Raw genomic sequence first — 16,221 nt, forward strand, 5'->3', positions numbered from 1 at the left:
CTTAGTGGTTGGTGCATATAAACTAATCCAATTTAAAATGAGGCAATTATTAACTATTCATTCATTGGATGATTCAGCAAGTCTTTATTTGAACAGCTGTTATGTGCCAAGCACTAGTCTAGGCATTGGGAGACAGCAATGAACAAAACACTCTCTCTCCACATAAGAAGAAAGACAACACACAAAACAGACTATAAAAAATTGTGTTATAAAGAAAAACAAAGATGAGTTACCAAACGAAAAGTTGTAGAAAAAATACCCAAAGATATAACCCTATTAAAAGCTGGGAGGAGGGAATGAATAAGTGTGTGCCATGTGGAAGATGGGTACAAGATAAATAAGTGAAAGCCAATAGATAATATCTAAAGGTAGAAATTGAAAACATGGCAGAATATAAATTTTGTTTAGAATTATTAAGTTAAATATCAGAAGAAACAGCAATAAGAATTAGAAGTGATTGTCTCAAAGGAGTAGAGAGCCATGAGCACGTAACTGCTATTTTTCATGAGCTTAACAGTACTATTTTACTTTTTAGAGTATGTACAAGTATTCATTTTATTAAAATCAAATTTTTAAATAAAAATTGCTAGCAAATGTAAAACTAAATGCAACTGTTATTTGACGCTATTTTATAACTAAAATGCAAACTGAGTCCACTAAAGGGGAACATCCCTTGCTAACAGGACAACCCAAAAAAGTTGGCTCCTATGCTTCAGCCAACAGCTCCACCCCAGGGGAATGAGTAAGGCAGGAGGAGTATAATGCAGGTTAAAGGGAGGCCCTGTCTCTTTGAATTTCAATAGAGAAGAGTCAGGAGTTAAAAGGTGCAGGATTTAAGCAAGAAAAGAAAGGGAGAAGGTACAAGTAGAAGAGATGCTTGTTTTCCTACTAGATTTCCATTCTAATTTTTCAAAAGAGCTCAGCCAAGAATTTAACAACAGCGACACAAAGTTTTCATAAATAGTCATCTTTTACTAAGAAAGTAAACAATAATAATGCTAAGTTATAATACTTTTGTTATTCTTTTATACTTTTGGGTGACGTATCTAGAAAAAAATTAAAAATTCCTAAATATTGAGTGCAATGCAATAAATCTAGATTCAATCCATTCAGTATCATATCTTTGACTAGCATTATTTTAAACTAAATTTAAATTTAAACTAGATTTGATGATCTCCTTCTTCCTACCATTGCCCAGCAATCAATTACTACAGTTGATGAGGACTTGGCATATTGAAAACTCTTAAATAAAATTATTGAAAAACTTTAGTTTCATCCTGTAAGTTTTACATAAAAAAAAATGTATAACTAAGAAAATTTGATTACAGAAATATCGAATATATATATTTTGTCTAAAATTATATATAATATATAAACTTGTTAAAAGTCTCAAATTCTTAGCTGAGCTCTTTAAAAATATTCCATCTAATATATACATATCATTCTAAAATAATTTCATGCGTGGATGTTCATTGTTATGAAACTGTTGACCACATTTGTAAAACAGGTTTTTAAAAAGTCGCTACCTCATAGGGTGTTATATAAATTAAACAAAACCATGCAGTGCTAGGCATGAAGTGAGCCACAATGCATGGCATCCCCCAGTAGACTATTACTCCTACTATTATTTCTGCAGTTTGAGAAAATCTCAAACATTATGCATCTCCACATAGACCATTTTGGTGGCCCTGAAATCAAGGTCTTTAAAGATATTATGCTATCTCACCAGATATAATATAAAATACATTAATATATTTACTTTTTTTTTTTAAGATTTTATTGGGGAAGGGGAACAGGACTTTATTGGGGAACAGTGTGTACTTCCAGGACTTTTTTTTCCAAGTCAAGTTGTTGTCCTTTCAATCTTAGATGTGGAGGGTGCTGTTCAGCTCCAAGTTGTTGTCCTTTCAGTCTTAGTTGTGGAGGGCGCAGCTCAGCTCCAGGTCCAGTTGCCGTTTCTAGTTCCAGGGGGCACAGCCCACCATCCCTTGCGGGAGTCGAACCGGCAACCTTGTGGTTGAGAGGATGCGCTCCAAACAACTGAGCCATCTGGGAGGCAGCTCAGCTGAAGGTGCCGTGTTCAATCTTAGTTGCAAGGGACAGAGCCCACCATCCCTTGCAGGACTCAAGGAATTGAACTGGCAACCTTGTGGTTGAGACCCACTGGCCCATGTGGGAATCGAACCAGCAGCCTTTGGAGTTAGGAGCATGGAGCTCTAACCGCCTGAGCCACCGGGCCAGCCCAATATATTTACTTTTGAGTGTAAGAACTGCATCTCTGAGACTACTTGGAATAGCCATGATACTTGAAAATCTAAAAGAGCATTTCCATATTTACCTGTACAAGAAATGTACTTATGCTTTATGAAGTCCTTTACCTCCAATCTACCACTGACATTAATAGGAGCTATATCAAAGATAGTATACATTCATACTTATATAATAGGTTCCATAAACTATTTATAGTAATTTAGAGAATTTTACAGTAAAACACTTACAAATTTAGCTTTGCAAAGCTCTCTTGGGCATTATGCTTCTCTCGCTCATATGCACTTTCAACTTCTTTGAATTCATTCTTGATCATTTCCAAATCAGCAACAGCTTCTGCTTGGCTGGCCTTTTCTACCTGCAAAGCTCCTTCAAGGTCTCGAATCCGTAACTACATATGATAGAGAAGCAATTAAAGCAAGCAAGGAAACTAGCATCTTTATCTGCTCTAGATAAAGAACAGACTACTGTATCAACAACAGATTATCATTCATCCAAACACTTTTTTATTTCTGCTTTGTTTTAAAAGGGAAAATAAACAAAAGACAATTTATTCCCTTTCTCAACATGTTTAATGGAAGAGAGGAAGAATAGAAGAATACGGAGTCAATTGTGTTATGGAAGGGGTAGGCTGCTATAACATAACCTATCCCATCTAAGTGCCTAATTTTGACCTACTAATTCATTTGGACACTTATTTTATAAAACAATAAATTAAGTGGTTTTTGAAAACTAAAGAGAATTATTCTTCCCTTCTTATGAGAAACATCATTACATGAACATTTTTGTAAGCCTAAGAAAGTTAACAGACATTTTTATTCCTGGAGCTTTCTTACTGCAGAAAGTGAAGTTTTTATTATCGAATAGTACGATTTGACTAAAATATTTATGGGCCTAGTAATATGATACCTGGGAGTTGCTTCAAAATAATCTGAGGGTAGAGGCGTGGAGATGGGTAACAGATACAACACAATTGGCCTCAGGTAAATCTTCAAGCTAAGTGATGGGTACACTGGGATCATTTTACTAGTCTCTCTATTTTTGCATATACTTAAAATTTTATATAGTATGACATTTTAAAAACTAGAGTCCTTATGTACACCACGAGTAGAATAAACAAAGTACACGCCCATAAAAGAATAATACTTATGCAGCTGTAGCTGTAAACAGGGGGCAAAACAACTTTTAAAAAGGAAGTTCTCTATGTAATGTTAGTACATTACTGAAAAAAGCAATGTCCTAGTCCATACTATATAGTATATTTTTGGTAAAGAAATGTGAAAAATAAGAATAAGTAACAAGCAAGAGGGTAGAGTATGGGGTGGAAGAAGAGTGAAAGCAAGAGTTCACTATTGTTGAATATTGTTTTGATTTTTGAACTATGTGGATATTTTACCCTTTTAGAAAATGAAATTAAAAATAAAAAACAGTTTGCTAAAGTTCAAAAAAAGGGAGAGTTCGGGGTTGGGGGGGAAAAAGGGTGGAAGAGGAGAAAAATGCTTCACACTAGACAGACAATGGGCTTTAGAACCATAAGACTCAGGTTTGAATCCCAGCTCAACAAATTATGTGACCTTGGGCATATTAGTAAAATTCCAATATCCTGAGGTTCCTCATCTATAAACAGCAAATGATAATAATAACAATAACAACAACATACAAACTACCTACTTTAGAGGGTGGCTACAAAACTCTAATGAAATATTAGATATTAAATATATTTCATAAATATTTAGGTAAATATTTATTAAGCACTTATGCTCCAGGAAATGTGCTAGTGCTCAAGATATACATGTGTATAATAATCATGAAAAGATACAATCTTAGCTCTTGAGGAGTTCACAGTCTTTAGGAAAGGAGACACTACAGCAGCATGTGGCACGAGCTTCCTGTCACAGAGGCGTGCGTGCACACGGGCCATGTAATCAGAGAAAAGCCGTGAACTGTGCATGGGACAAGCCACCCAGAGATGGCAAAAGACAACCTGAGTTAGGAGAAGTGAAATCACCTGGACAATAGGAAAATGGCTCCTAAATTAATCTATACAAATAATAATCACCAGAAATATTATTTCTAATTATGCAAACATATTTTGGAATAATTGAAGCATTTATGTTTATACTAAAGTTTAAGGAAGTAAAATGGATATGTAGATACAACTTTGTAAATTTTCAAATTTGGTCTTTAATTTAAACTTTATTTTTCTTTGCAATTTTGTCTAAATCCAATGTTTATAAGTAAAATAAATATAGGAAACATTTTCTTCTGATTACATTGTTATCTTCTTTCAGAAAATAACCACATAATCACAAATAATAAACCAATGCAACTAAAAGAAAAGTCAACTTCAAATGAACAATTCTAAGTCAACTCTTTTGATTCTACTTTCTCATTTTTATGACACAATATCCAAACAAATTTAATAAAATACTTGAAACATAGTTAACTACAGTTTATAACATGGTGACTATAACTATTTGATAGTCTCATTTATTTCAATCTAGTCTGAAACTAAATTTTACTAGGTATACCTCACTGAAAATAGTTGTCAATATTTATAGATACAAGGTTCAAACATAAACTTTTTCTTTTTTTCTAACTCATAGCAATCAGTTAGATATCAAATATTAATTTTTAACTGAGTAAAAAAATACATGTAACAATTTTCATTTTTAGAGCTATTAACGATATATTCCCAGTGATATGGGCACAATGAAAAACTTCATTTTGAATTATACTTCATGAATTTAAAAGTTCAGCTGTATTGGCTTATTGATATATTTTGGGTGATTCAATAATTTTAAAAAAGAAAAAGCTTAACTTACACAAGTTTGCTTAACACACACACTCAAATACATGGGTCTGGGAATCTTATAGCTCGAGGGGTATTTGATTAAAGATAACAGTAAAAAAATTTTTTTTATTTATAATCGCCTTACAAATTCAATTGCATCTCATGGTAAGACCTATTTAAACAATAAGGTGAAATTCTGTAAACTCTAGTAATAAAATTTAATGTAGGGAAAAAGTCTAAGTCTTAAAAAAGAATCAAATTAAATTAAGGAACTGAGACTCATGGAACTTTATGAAAAACTTTATTTATAACATAGGTTGCATTTGTGGGTCAGACTTGGTCCACGGGCAGCAGTTTTCCAACCCCCAATTAAAATGCATCGCTTCACTTAAATATTCCTTCTTATTCGCTAATAAAGGGAAAAGGACACTTTCCTTAGGATGCCTTCATTTAATTCTTCTCAGATTTAAACTTTCACTTTATTATGTTCCCATCCTATTTTAGTATTTTATATATCTATCTATATATGTATTTTATATCTATGTCTATGTAGTATTTCTAGTAATAAAATACAATATTCTGGACTTTGCAGACCCTAAGCTGTTAGTCGCAACTACTCCACTTTGCCTCTGTGGCATAAAAGCAGCCACAGACGAGATAAATTCCCAAGAACAGGCAGTGGTGAGATTTGGCCTGTAGGCTGTACTGTACCAACTCCTCTAATATAGTAAAGGCTGTCCTCAACTATATTCTTAAGAGTAAACAGCATAGTGAGTGTGTTAACCATATGCAACCCATTCCAAATGCACGTCTTAGTTCTCTGAGCATAATACTGTTTTTCCCAGCTTAACAAAACCCATACAAAAGAAAAAACTGTTTACATTTTACCTGAATAATTTCAGAATTAAATTTTGATTCCAAATGTGCAGCTCTTTCTGCTTCAATATTTTCCTCCAATTTCCTCACTCTTAGAGTAGTTGCCTAAAAACAAAATAAATGTTTGAACTCATAAACATCGGTATTTAAAGAGTATATGGATGACCATATTCTAGAATTGTAATTACCACTTTAGATCACTATAGCCTCTTTTTTTGACTTTGCAGGAGCATATAAAAGTCATGTTAAAAATCATGTAAAAATCATGCTCAGGAAGAATGCTTCAGGGTTTGCTTTCTTTCTCTTTTTTATCGAGGTACAATTTACATATAACAAACTACACATATTGAAAGTATGTAATTTGACAAGTTTTGTCATATATATATATTATATATATATATCCATACACACACACACACACACACACACACACACTAAATCATTGTCATAATCAAGATAGGAAATATTTCCATTACCCCTAAAAGATTTCCTGTGTCCCTTGGTAATTCCTTCATCCGGCCCTCACCACCCCATCAGTATCCTGAAGTAACCACTGATCTGCCTTTTGGCATAAGAGATCAGTTTGTACTTTTTGGAATTTTATATAAATTGAGTCATACAATGTGTACTCTTTACTACCTGGCTTCTTTCTCCCAGCATAATCATTTTGAGATTCATCCATGTGCTTGCCTGTATCAATAGTTCATTCCTTTTTATGGTTACAGTGTTCCACTGTGTAGATACACCACAAATGGTGTATCTGTTCACCTGTTGATGGACATTTGAGTTGTTTCCAGTTTGAGCTTTTACAAATGAATCTGCTATGAGCATTTGTGTCCAAGTCCATGTGGACATACATGTCCATTTCACTGGGGTAAATAGTGAAGGGTAGAATGACTGAGTCAAGTCCTAGGTGTATGTTGAATGTTTCATGAAACTGCCAAACTGTTTTCCAAATTGTTTCCAATTTTATACATACTTACCAGCACTTGGCATGGTAGTTTTTCTTTCATTTTGGGTTTCTGACTTTTTGGGGGTGGGGGGGTGGGGCGGGGTAGATATTCAAATAGGCATGTAATGATATCTAATTTTAGTTTCAAATTGCATTTCCCTAATGATAATGATATTGACCATGTTTCTTCATGTATTTATTTACCATCTGTATATCTTCTTTGGTGAAGTATCTGCTCAAATCCTTTCCCCATATTTTAATTGGGTTGCTTTCTTATTATTGAGTTTTGAGAGTTCATTATGTAATCTGGAGACAAGTCATTCATTGGATATGTGATTTCTAAATATTTACTCTCAGTCTACAGCTTGTCTTTACATTTTCTTACCAGTGTCTTTCATACAGCAAAAGTTTTCATTATGATGAAGCCTAATTTATGAATTTTTCAGGCAGGAATCAGCTTCTGGCAAGAAGCAAAATTCGGGGCCGACCTGGTGGGTCAGGCGGTTGGAGCTCCATGCTCCTAACTCCAAAGGCTGCCGGTTCGATTCCCACATGAGCCAGTGGGCTCTCAACCACAAGTCTGCCAGTTCAATTCCTCAAATCCCGCAAGGGATGGTAGGCTCCACCCCCTGCAACTAAGATTGAACGCGGCACCTTGAGCTGAGCTGCAGCTGAGCTCCCAGATGGCTCAGTGGGTTGGAGCGTGTCCTCTTTAACCACAAAGTTGCCAGTTTGACTCCCACAAGGGATGATGGGCTGTGCTGTGCCCCCTGCAACTAACAATGGCAACTGGACCTGGAGCTGAGCTGTGCCCTCCACAATTAAAACAGAAAGGACAACAACTTGCCTTGGAAAAAGTCCTGGGAAGTGCACACTGTTCCCCAATGAAGTCCTGTTCCCCTTCCCCAATAAAATCTTTAAAAAAAAAAAAAAAAAAAGCGGCAAAAGTCAAGAGCTTTATTTTTTAATGTCATTTTTGTTAAGAAAACACAAACTTGGGAAGCAATGGATTCCTAATTCCACAGAGGGAAGTGGTCATGACCAAAAGCCTGTCAGGGGCTGGGCAAGTAGCCCTATGGGAACACCCAGCTGCATGTCTCAGGTAACAGTAGCAGAGAAAAGCCAGGCCTAGAGCTCTTTCTGTCAAACACAGATAGCTCAATAGTGATGGGAAAAGGCATTACTAATTTGATTTCCTTTCCTAGATAAAATTTGAGCAAGAAATAAGTTTCTATTCATTATAAACACTATCATTTAATCTAAGCTGAAGTTTTTTTAATGCTCAACTTGATTAATTTGATTTTTCTGCTTTTGTCCCACCATTTCCTTTTCTTCTTCTTTTTTTTTTCATTTCCTTTTCTTTAGAGACAGCAATGAAATACAAAGAGAAGAGGCATAAATAAAAACTGGATAACACCCAAACTTATCAAGCAGTTTGTGAATAAGTAAGAAATGACTATACTTCTCTCTGAGCAAAGCATATTTTCATAATGTCTGTTATACTGCAAATATCCCCTCTTCTCTAGAAGCTTTTCTGGACACCACTTGCCTTCATAGTCAAAAAGCAATTCTGCTTGTGGATTTAATCACTCTGTGTTACGCAAACACAAAAGTCACAAAATATTTTTTACACTGAATTATTGGCTTTATTTAGATTTTGCAACCCTGTCAATAATATTTCTTAGTAAGTTATTACACTAGAAAAGACTTTTCTCCGGTGGGCAGATAAAGAAGTCCAAATACCATTACTTTTGGATCTAAAGATAATTTAAATCCAAAAGGATAAAATGACACTTTTAAGTATCATTAAGTTAGTATAGTATAATCTCTTTGAAAGTAAAATCTGACATTTATATCCTATACTAATAGAAAATTTTGAAATTACAGGCATTCCACTGAAAGATGAAACAAGTAAATATTCATAGTGTTAGTCTGAAGGCTCAAGACATTCAAACTGGAAAGGAAGAAATTTAGATATTTGATAATAAGGAATTATTATATTTTTAGGGGTGATAATATTAAAAATAATATTTTTTTAAATCGCCAATCTTTTAAAAATACATACTAATGTATTCATGGATGAAACTATATGGTCTGGATTTGCTTTAGAATAATCAAGCTGGGGATTACAAGTGCGGGTTTGGCATTCATGAAATAGTATTAGCTAGTAATTGATAATTGTTGAAGCTGAGGCAGGACTTTATATCAAACAATTCCTACTATTTTGTAGAAATATTAGGATATATCAAAAATATATTCCCTTCATACTCGCTTCCACTTTTCTCAAAACATGTATCACACTAAATATTACTCCCATGGGATGTTATTAGCTATTATATGAAAAAGAAATTTCATCATTATAAGCATGTAAGACAGAGGATTAAAGCCAAAAAACAGAGGATTAAAGCCAAACAATTTACTAAAGGATTTCTCAAAAAGCTAATATGAGAATCCTCAAAAAGAACAAAGTTGGAAGACTTACATTACTTAAATTACACTTCTTGCTTTCAAAACTACTACAAATCTACAGTGATCAAAATAATGTGGAACTGGCATGAGGGTAGACATTTATATCCATAGAAAAGAACTGAAAGTCTAGAAATAAATCTATTTATCAATAGTCAATTGATTTTTGACAGAGGTGCCAAAACCATTCAATGAGAAATAATTTTTTTTCATTAAGTGGTCCTGAGACAACTGGATATACACAGGCAGAAGAATATATTTGGACCACTGCCTCACATCATATATATAAATACAAAGGAGATCAATGATCTAAATATAACAGCTAAAATTATCAAATTCTTAGAAGAAAACACAGGTAAATCTTCATGACCTCAGATTCTGACACCAAAGGCACAACAAAAGAAAAAAAAGATAAATTAGACTTCACCAAAATTTTAAACTTTTGAGCATCAAAGAATATTATCAAGAAAGTGAAAAGACAATCTAGAGAATGGGAGAAAATATTTACAAATCATGTATCTGATAAGGGTCTAGTATTCAGAATACAAAAAGAACTCTTACAACAAAAAGACAAACAACTCAATTTTTTAAATTTGTAGAGGGAGTGAATAGACATTTCTCCAAAGAAGACATGCAAATAGGCAGTGAGTACATGAAATTATACTCAACATTATTAGTCATTAGGGAAATGTAAATCAAAACCACAGAGAGATTGAAATGAAGAGATCCAAGATGGCGGGGTAAACACTGTGCCGCTGCCTTCCATGAACACATTAAAATTTCAACAAAATTATGAAACAATCAATGTGGAGAACCACCTGCAGTTTGGTTAAACAGAAGTTTTATAATTAAAGCTATAAAGAAGCCATGTCAAGGCTGGTAGAAGGGGTGGAGAAGCAAAACAGGCTAGCCCCAAGCTTCCATATGGCGGTTGAGAACTGGGAGGGACATCTGAGCCATGGAGTTTCCCCCCAGAGAAGCACGGGACCACAGCCCCCACACCGGCCGCCCCAGCCCAGAGCACTGGGGTCAGGAAGAGGCGCCCCCACAACACCTGGCTGTGAAAAACAGTGGGGATTCCAACAATCCAGGTGTGGTGTAATGGAAGGCTGCGGGAAATTCAGACAGCCTAAGTGGCTCGCGCACAGACTGTTTCACTCACAGTTAACTCACCTTGGGCTCCAGCGACAGGACAGTAACTCCAGGAGTGTCAAAAGGTATATGGGGGGAGGAGGGACAGATTGAGGTGTGTGGTCTTGGCATGGGGGCTAGAGGACAGTTGCCATGTCCCGTGTGGGGGTCCTCCTTCCGTGCTGTCAGCAGAAGGGTGCCATCTTTCCTGTGTTCAGCCCTCCCCCATAGAGCAAATCTGAATGTGATTGGCCTAATGAGCTCCACTGCTCCACTCTGCTGACTCACTGGGATCTCGCCCCACCTAACTCACCCAAATTCAGAGGCACTTTCTCCCAGAGAAGCCAGCCCCACCCGTATTGAACTATTTCTTTAAAAACTATTGGACTCCACAGGACCTCCCTGTGTTCTGAGACTTTTGCTGAATAGCTCCAGGCTCAGCACTGGCACCACACAAGAGTCTACACTAACCTGTTGACCACAATTCTTTCCACTCTAGTGACTCCTTGCAACCTTGCCTCACCCAACTCGGGTACTGCACGAGGCTTTATCAGGGGTTGAAACTTAAGGGAGCTGGCAGGTGGCACCAGGCCTCAGAGTGTCCTGGCTTTTTGTAGAGCTACCCTAGGCCTGGTACTGGTGGCAGCCATCCTCAGTTCACAGTATGGCCTCTCTTACATGCCTCCAGGGTTAATACAGGCAGCAAACAACCACAGATCAGTTTGTAGCTCCTAGCAGGTAGTGCCTGGCCAGTCACAGGCAGTGGCTGACCTAGACCTATACCAGAGCCCCTCACAAGAGGCCCCAGAACCAACATACTTGGAGGTTAGCTTCAGACTACAGCAGAGCACCACGCAATTAGCTGCACAAGTGGCACACCCAAAGGACAGTCTCAACAGGCACTAGAGCCCACTGGAGCAAATCCCACTCAGTGGGGTCAGCCCCCCACACAGCAGCCTATGAGCTGTGGATGCAGCCAAGCCCCACAGCCAATCAGACTGAGGGTCAATCCCACGCACTAATGTGCCAACAGCAATCAAGATTCAATTATATAACAGGAGAACACACATAACTCACACAAGAGACGCACCTGGAACACCCAGTGCAGGTGACCAAGGAGACTGTGCCACTGGGCCCCACAGGGCACCTACTACATAGGGCCACCTGGCCAAGACTAGGAGACATAGCAGATCTACCTAATACATAGAAACAAACAGAAAAGCAGCCAAAATGAGGAAACAAAGAAACACGTCCCAAATGAAAAACAGGAGAAAACTCCAGGAAAAAAATAAACAAAATGGAGGCAAGCAATCTACCAGATACACAGTTCAAAACACCGGTTAAAAGGATGCTCAAAGCACTTAGTGAGAACTTCAACAAAGAGATAGCAAGCATAAAAAAGGACATAGAAGCCATAAAAAAGAACCAGTCAGAAGTAAAGAATAACTGAAATGAAGAATGCACTAGAAGGAATTACCAACAGACTAGATAAAGCAGAGGATCGAATCAGTGATTTGAAACACAAAGTAGCAGAAAATACCCAATTGGAACAACAAAAAGAAAAAAAACACACAAAAGTGAGGCTAGCTTAAGAGCCCTCCAGGACAATATCAAGAGTAACAACATTTGCATCATAGGGACACCAGAAGGAGAAGAGAGAAAGCAAGGGATTGAGAACCTATTTGAAGAAATAATGACTGAAAATTTTCCTAACATGACGAAGGAAATAGACATACAAATCCAGGAAACGCAGATTCTCAAACAAGAACCGAAACAGGTCCACACCAAGACATATTATAATTAGAATGGAAAATGTTAAAGACAAAGAGAGAATCCTAAAAGCAGCAAAAGGCAACTAGTAACATATAAGGGAGCTCCCATAAGATTGTCAGCAGATTTCTCAACAGAAACACTGCAGGCCAGAAGAGATTGCCACAAAATATTCAAAGTGATGAAAAGCAAGGACCTAAACCAAGATCACTCTACCCAGCAAAGCTATCATTTACAATCGGAGGACAGATAAAGAGCTTCCCAGCCTAGGAAAAGCTAAAGAAGTTCATCACCACCAAAGCAGTATTACAAGGAACGTTAGAGGGACTTCTTTAAGATTGGGGGGAAAGATCAAAATTATAAATAATAAAATGGTAATAGCTACATGTCTATCAACAACTACTTTAAATGTAAATGGATTAAATGCTACAATCAAAAGATATAGGAGGGCCGAATGGATAAGAAAACAAAACCCTTACATATGCTGCCTACAAGAGACTTACTTCAGATAGAAAGACACACACAGAGACAGAAAGGGATGGAAACGGTATTTCATGAAAATAGAAAAAAAAAAAAAATCTGGGGTAGCAATACTTATACCAGACAAAACAGATTTTAAAACAAAGGCTATAACACTAGACACAAAAGGACCCAGTAATCCCACTTCAGGCTATTTATCTGAAGCAACCCAAATGCTACTTAAGGGGATATGTGCGTCCATATGTTTATTGCAGCATTGTTTACAATGGCCAAGATGTGGAGGCAGCCTCGGTGTCTGTCAGTGGAAAAATGGATAAAGAGTAGGTGGTACATATATACAATGGAATATTGCTCAGCCATGGAAGAGAATGGGTTCTTGCCATCTGCAACGGCATGCATGGACTTGGAGGGTATTGTGCTGAGTGGAGTATGTCAGACAGTGAAAGACAGATGCAATGTGATTTCACTTATATGTGGAAGCTACAGAACAAAATAAACAAACAAAACAGAAACAGACTCATAGATACAGAGAACATTTTAATGTTTGCCAGATGGGAGCGGGGTTGGGGGTGAGTGAAAAAAGGGGAAGGGATTAAGAAGTACAAATTGATTGTTACACAGTAGTCATGGGGATGTAGGGTATAGCATAAGGAATAGAGTCAATAATATTGTAGTAACTATGTATGGTGCAGATGGGTACTAGATTTGTTGGGGTAATAGATGGGAGCGGGTTAGGGCCTGAGTGAAAAGGGTGAAGGGATTAAGAGACACAAACTGGTAGTTACAAAATAGTTATGGGGGGGGCCGGCCCGGTGGCTCAGGCGGTTAGAGCTCCATGCTCCTAACTCCGAAGGCTGCCGGTTTAATTCTCACATGGGCCAGTGGGCTCTCAACCACAAGGTTGCCAGTTCAATTCCTCGAGTCCCGCAAGGGATGGTGGGCTGCGCCCCCTGCAACTAAGATTGAACACGGCACCTTGAGCCGAGCTGCCTCCTGGATGGCTCAGTTGGTTGGAGCGCGTCCTCTCAACCACAAGGTTGCCAGTTCAACTCCCACAAGGGATGGTGGGTTGCACCCCCTGCAACTAGCAACGGCAACTGGACTTGGAGCTGAGCTGCATCCCCCACAACTAAGACTGAAAGGGCAACAACTTGAAGCTGAACGGCACTCTCCACAACTAAGATTGAAAGGACAACAACTTGACTTGGAAAAAAGCCCTGGAAGTACACACTGTTCCCCAATAAAGTCCTGTTCCCCTTCCCCAATAAAATCTTTTTTAAAAAAAATAGTTATGGGGATGTAAAGCACAGGGGATACACTCAATAATGTGGTAATAACTATGTATAGTGCCAGGTGGGTGCTAGACTAGTCAGGAGGATCACTTCTTAAATTATATAAATGTCTAACCACTATGCTGTACCCCTGAAAATAATGTAAGATTATGTTGAATGTCAACTGGAATTGAAAAAGTTTCAAAGGGGGAGAAAGGTAAGGGAAATCAGAGGTCCAAATTTCCAGGTATAAAACAAATTAAGTCATGGAGATACAATACACAGCATAGGGATATAGTCAATAATATCGTGATGGCATGACACAGTGTCAGATGGTGGCTGGACTTATGGTGATCACTTCTTTAGGTATATAAATGTTGAATAACTATGGTGTACACCTGAAACTAATATAATATTTTATGTTAGCTATATTTTAATAAAAATCATAAAATAAAAAAAAGAAAAACAACATAAAGAGATATATCTTCGTGCCCACTAGGATGACTGTAATTTTCAAAATGGAAAATAACAAGTATTGGTGAGGATGTAGAGAAATTGGAAACCTCGTACATTACTGGTGGCAATGTAAAACAGTGCCACCACTATGGAAAACCGTTTGACAATTCCTCAAAAAATTAAACAGTTACCATATAATCCAGCAACTCTACTCCTGAGCATATACCAAAGAGAAATAAAAACATGTGTAAACAAAAACTTATACATAAATGTTCATATAGCATTTTTCATAAGTGGAAACAACCCAAATGTCCATCAATTGATGAATGGATAAACCAAATGTGGTATATCCATACAATGGAATATTATTCAGCCTTAAAAAGGAATTAAGTGCCAATACAAGCCACAAATAGATGAACCTTGAAAATATGTTAAGTGAAAGAAACCAGACACAAAATACCACATATTGGATGATTTCATTTACATGAAATGTCTAGAACAGGTAAATCTATACAGATACAAAGTGTTTTAGCCAATCGCTAGGGTCAGAGAGAGGAATGAGCAGTGACGGATAATGGACATGAAGTTTTCTATTGGGATGATGAGAATGTTTTGGAATTAGATAGTGGTGATGCTGCACAATTTGGGGGAGATATTAAACACCACTGAACTGCACACTCTAAAGGGGTGGATTTTATGATATGTGAAGTATATCTCAATAAAATAAAAAAATCAAAAGAGTCCCAGAGTGTAAGAACCAGTGTCTGGACAGATAATTTTTGACAAAGAAGCAAAAAACATACAATGGAGAAAAGACAGTCTCTTCAATACACGGTGCTGGTGAACACACAATGTGAGCTATAGATAATGTGTTACAGAATTGTACACCTGAAATCTATGTAACTTTACTAACAACTGTCAGCCCAATAAACTTTAATTAAAAAAAAAAAAGAGAACCAGTGTCAAAGAAGTGACAGCCACCTAAGACAAGCTTCTTGATTTCTGGAAAAAAAAAAGTTCCCTCTAAATGCTGACTTTGAATCCTTCAAACAAGCGATCCCCATTGGTTGTGGATAAAGCATGGTGCATACTACAGAAAGAAATTCTTATGTTTAGCCAGATTAAAATGAGTATTACCCTAGCTAGGCCCAATACCACTTAGCAAATATGTACTTTTTTTTTTAATGTAAACTTCACAAGATGAAGTTCCTGTCCTTAAAGAATTAAAGTTGATTTTCTCAGTATTCAGTATGCTCATTTTAGCTTCTATAAGTCAGAAGTCTAACCAGTGACAAGAAGCCAGCTTATAGACGTTGAGATAAAGGATTAGAACAAGCAAAAAGCTAATAAAGGGCAGAGAGAGGGAAGAAACCAGTCTAACAATGCTAAAATATTATTTTCGATTTTAAAGAGCATATGCATAAGTTTCTGTATCAAAATAGTAGTCTTATATTTTATTAAAATACAGACTATTCAGTGATTCCATGATAAAAGAATCAACAATTCAGTCTTGTTTTCATTTCTTATGTACATGTTATGCTATATTCATTAATTATATGATTTTCACTCCAAAAGTCAAGAAGAGGTTGGGTTGAAATAATAAACCAGAGATCACATCTTTATTTTCATACTTTCCTACTTTGAATCAAATTTCCAGAAGAAAACAAGTTTATAAATTGTTTATTATTACTAAAACTATTAATTAATCAGTAAGGACAGTAAAAAAAAAATCTTCAAATCATTAAACAAACTCCTTC

General features: G+C 36.7%; 1 protein-coding gene across 5 annotated transcripts in view; it reads right to left on the reverse strand.

The window, feature by feature from the left end:
* The window catches only part of CCDC171 (coiled-coil domain containing 171), a 276,992-nt gene that overhangs the window by 217,262 nt on the left and 43,509 nt on the right, over positions 1-16,221 (reverse strand). For all 5 annotated transcript variants that reach the window (XM_074330354.1, XM_074330355.1, XM_019739198.2 and 2 more), the window contains 2 exons: positions 5,951-6,043; positions 2,499-2,659 (listed from right to left, as the gene is read on the reverse strand). In XM_074330354.1, coding sequence (XP_074186455.1) covers positions 2,499-2,659; positions 5,951-6,043 — 254 coding nt within the window. The remainder of the gene's footprint in view (positions 1-2,498; positions 2,660-5,950; positions 6,044-16,221) is intronic.

The sequence above is a fragment of the Rhinolophus sinicus genome, linkage group LG04 (assembly GCF_036562045.2).
Source record: "Rhinolophus sinicus isolate RSC01 linkage group LG04, ASM3656204v1, whole genome shotgun sequence".
NCBI lineage: Eukaryota > Metazoa > Chordata > Mammalia > Chiroptera > Rhinolophidae > Rhinolophus > Rhinolophus sinicus.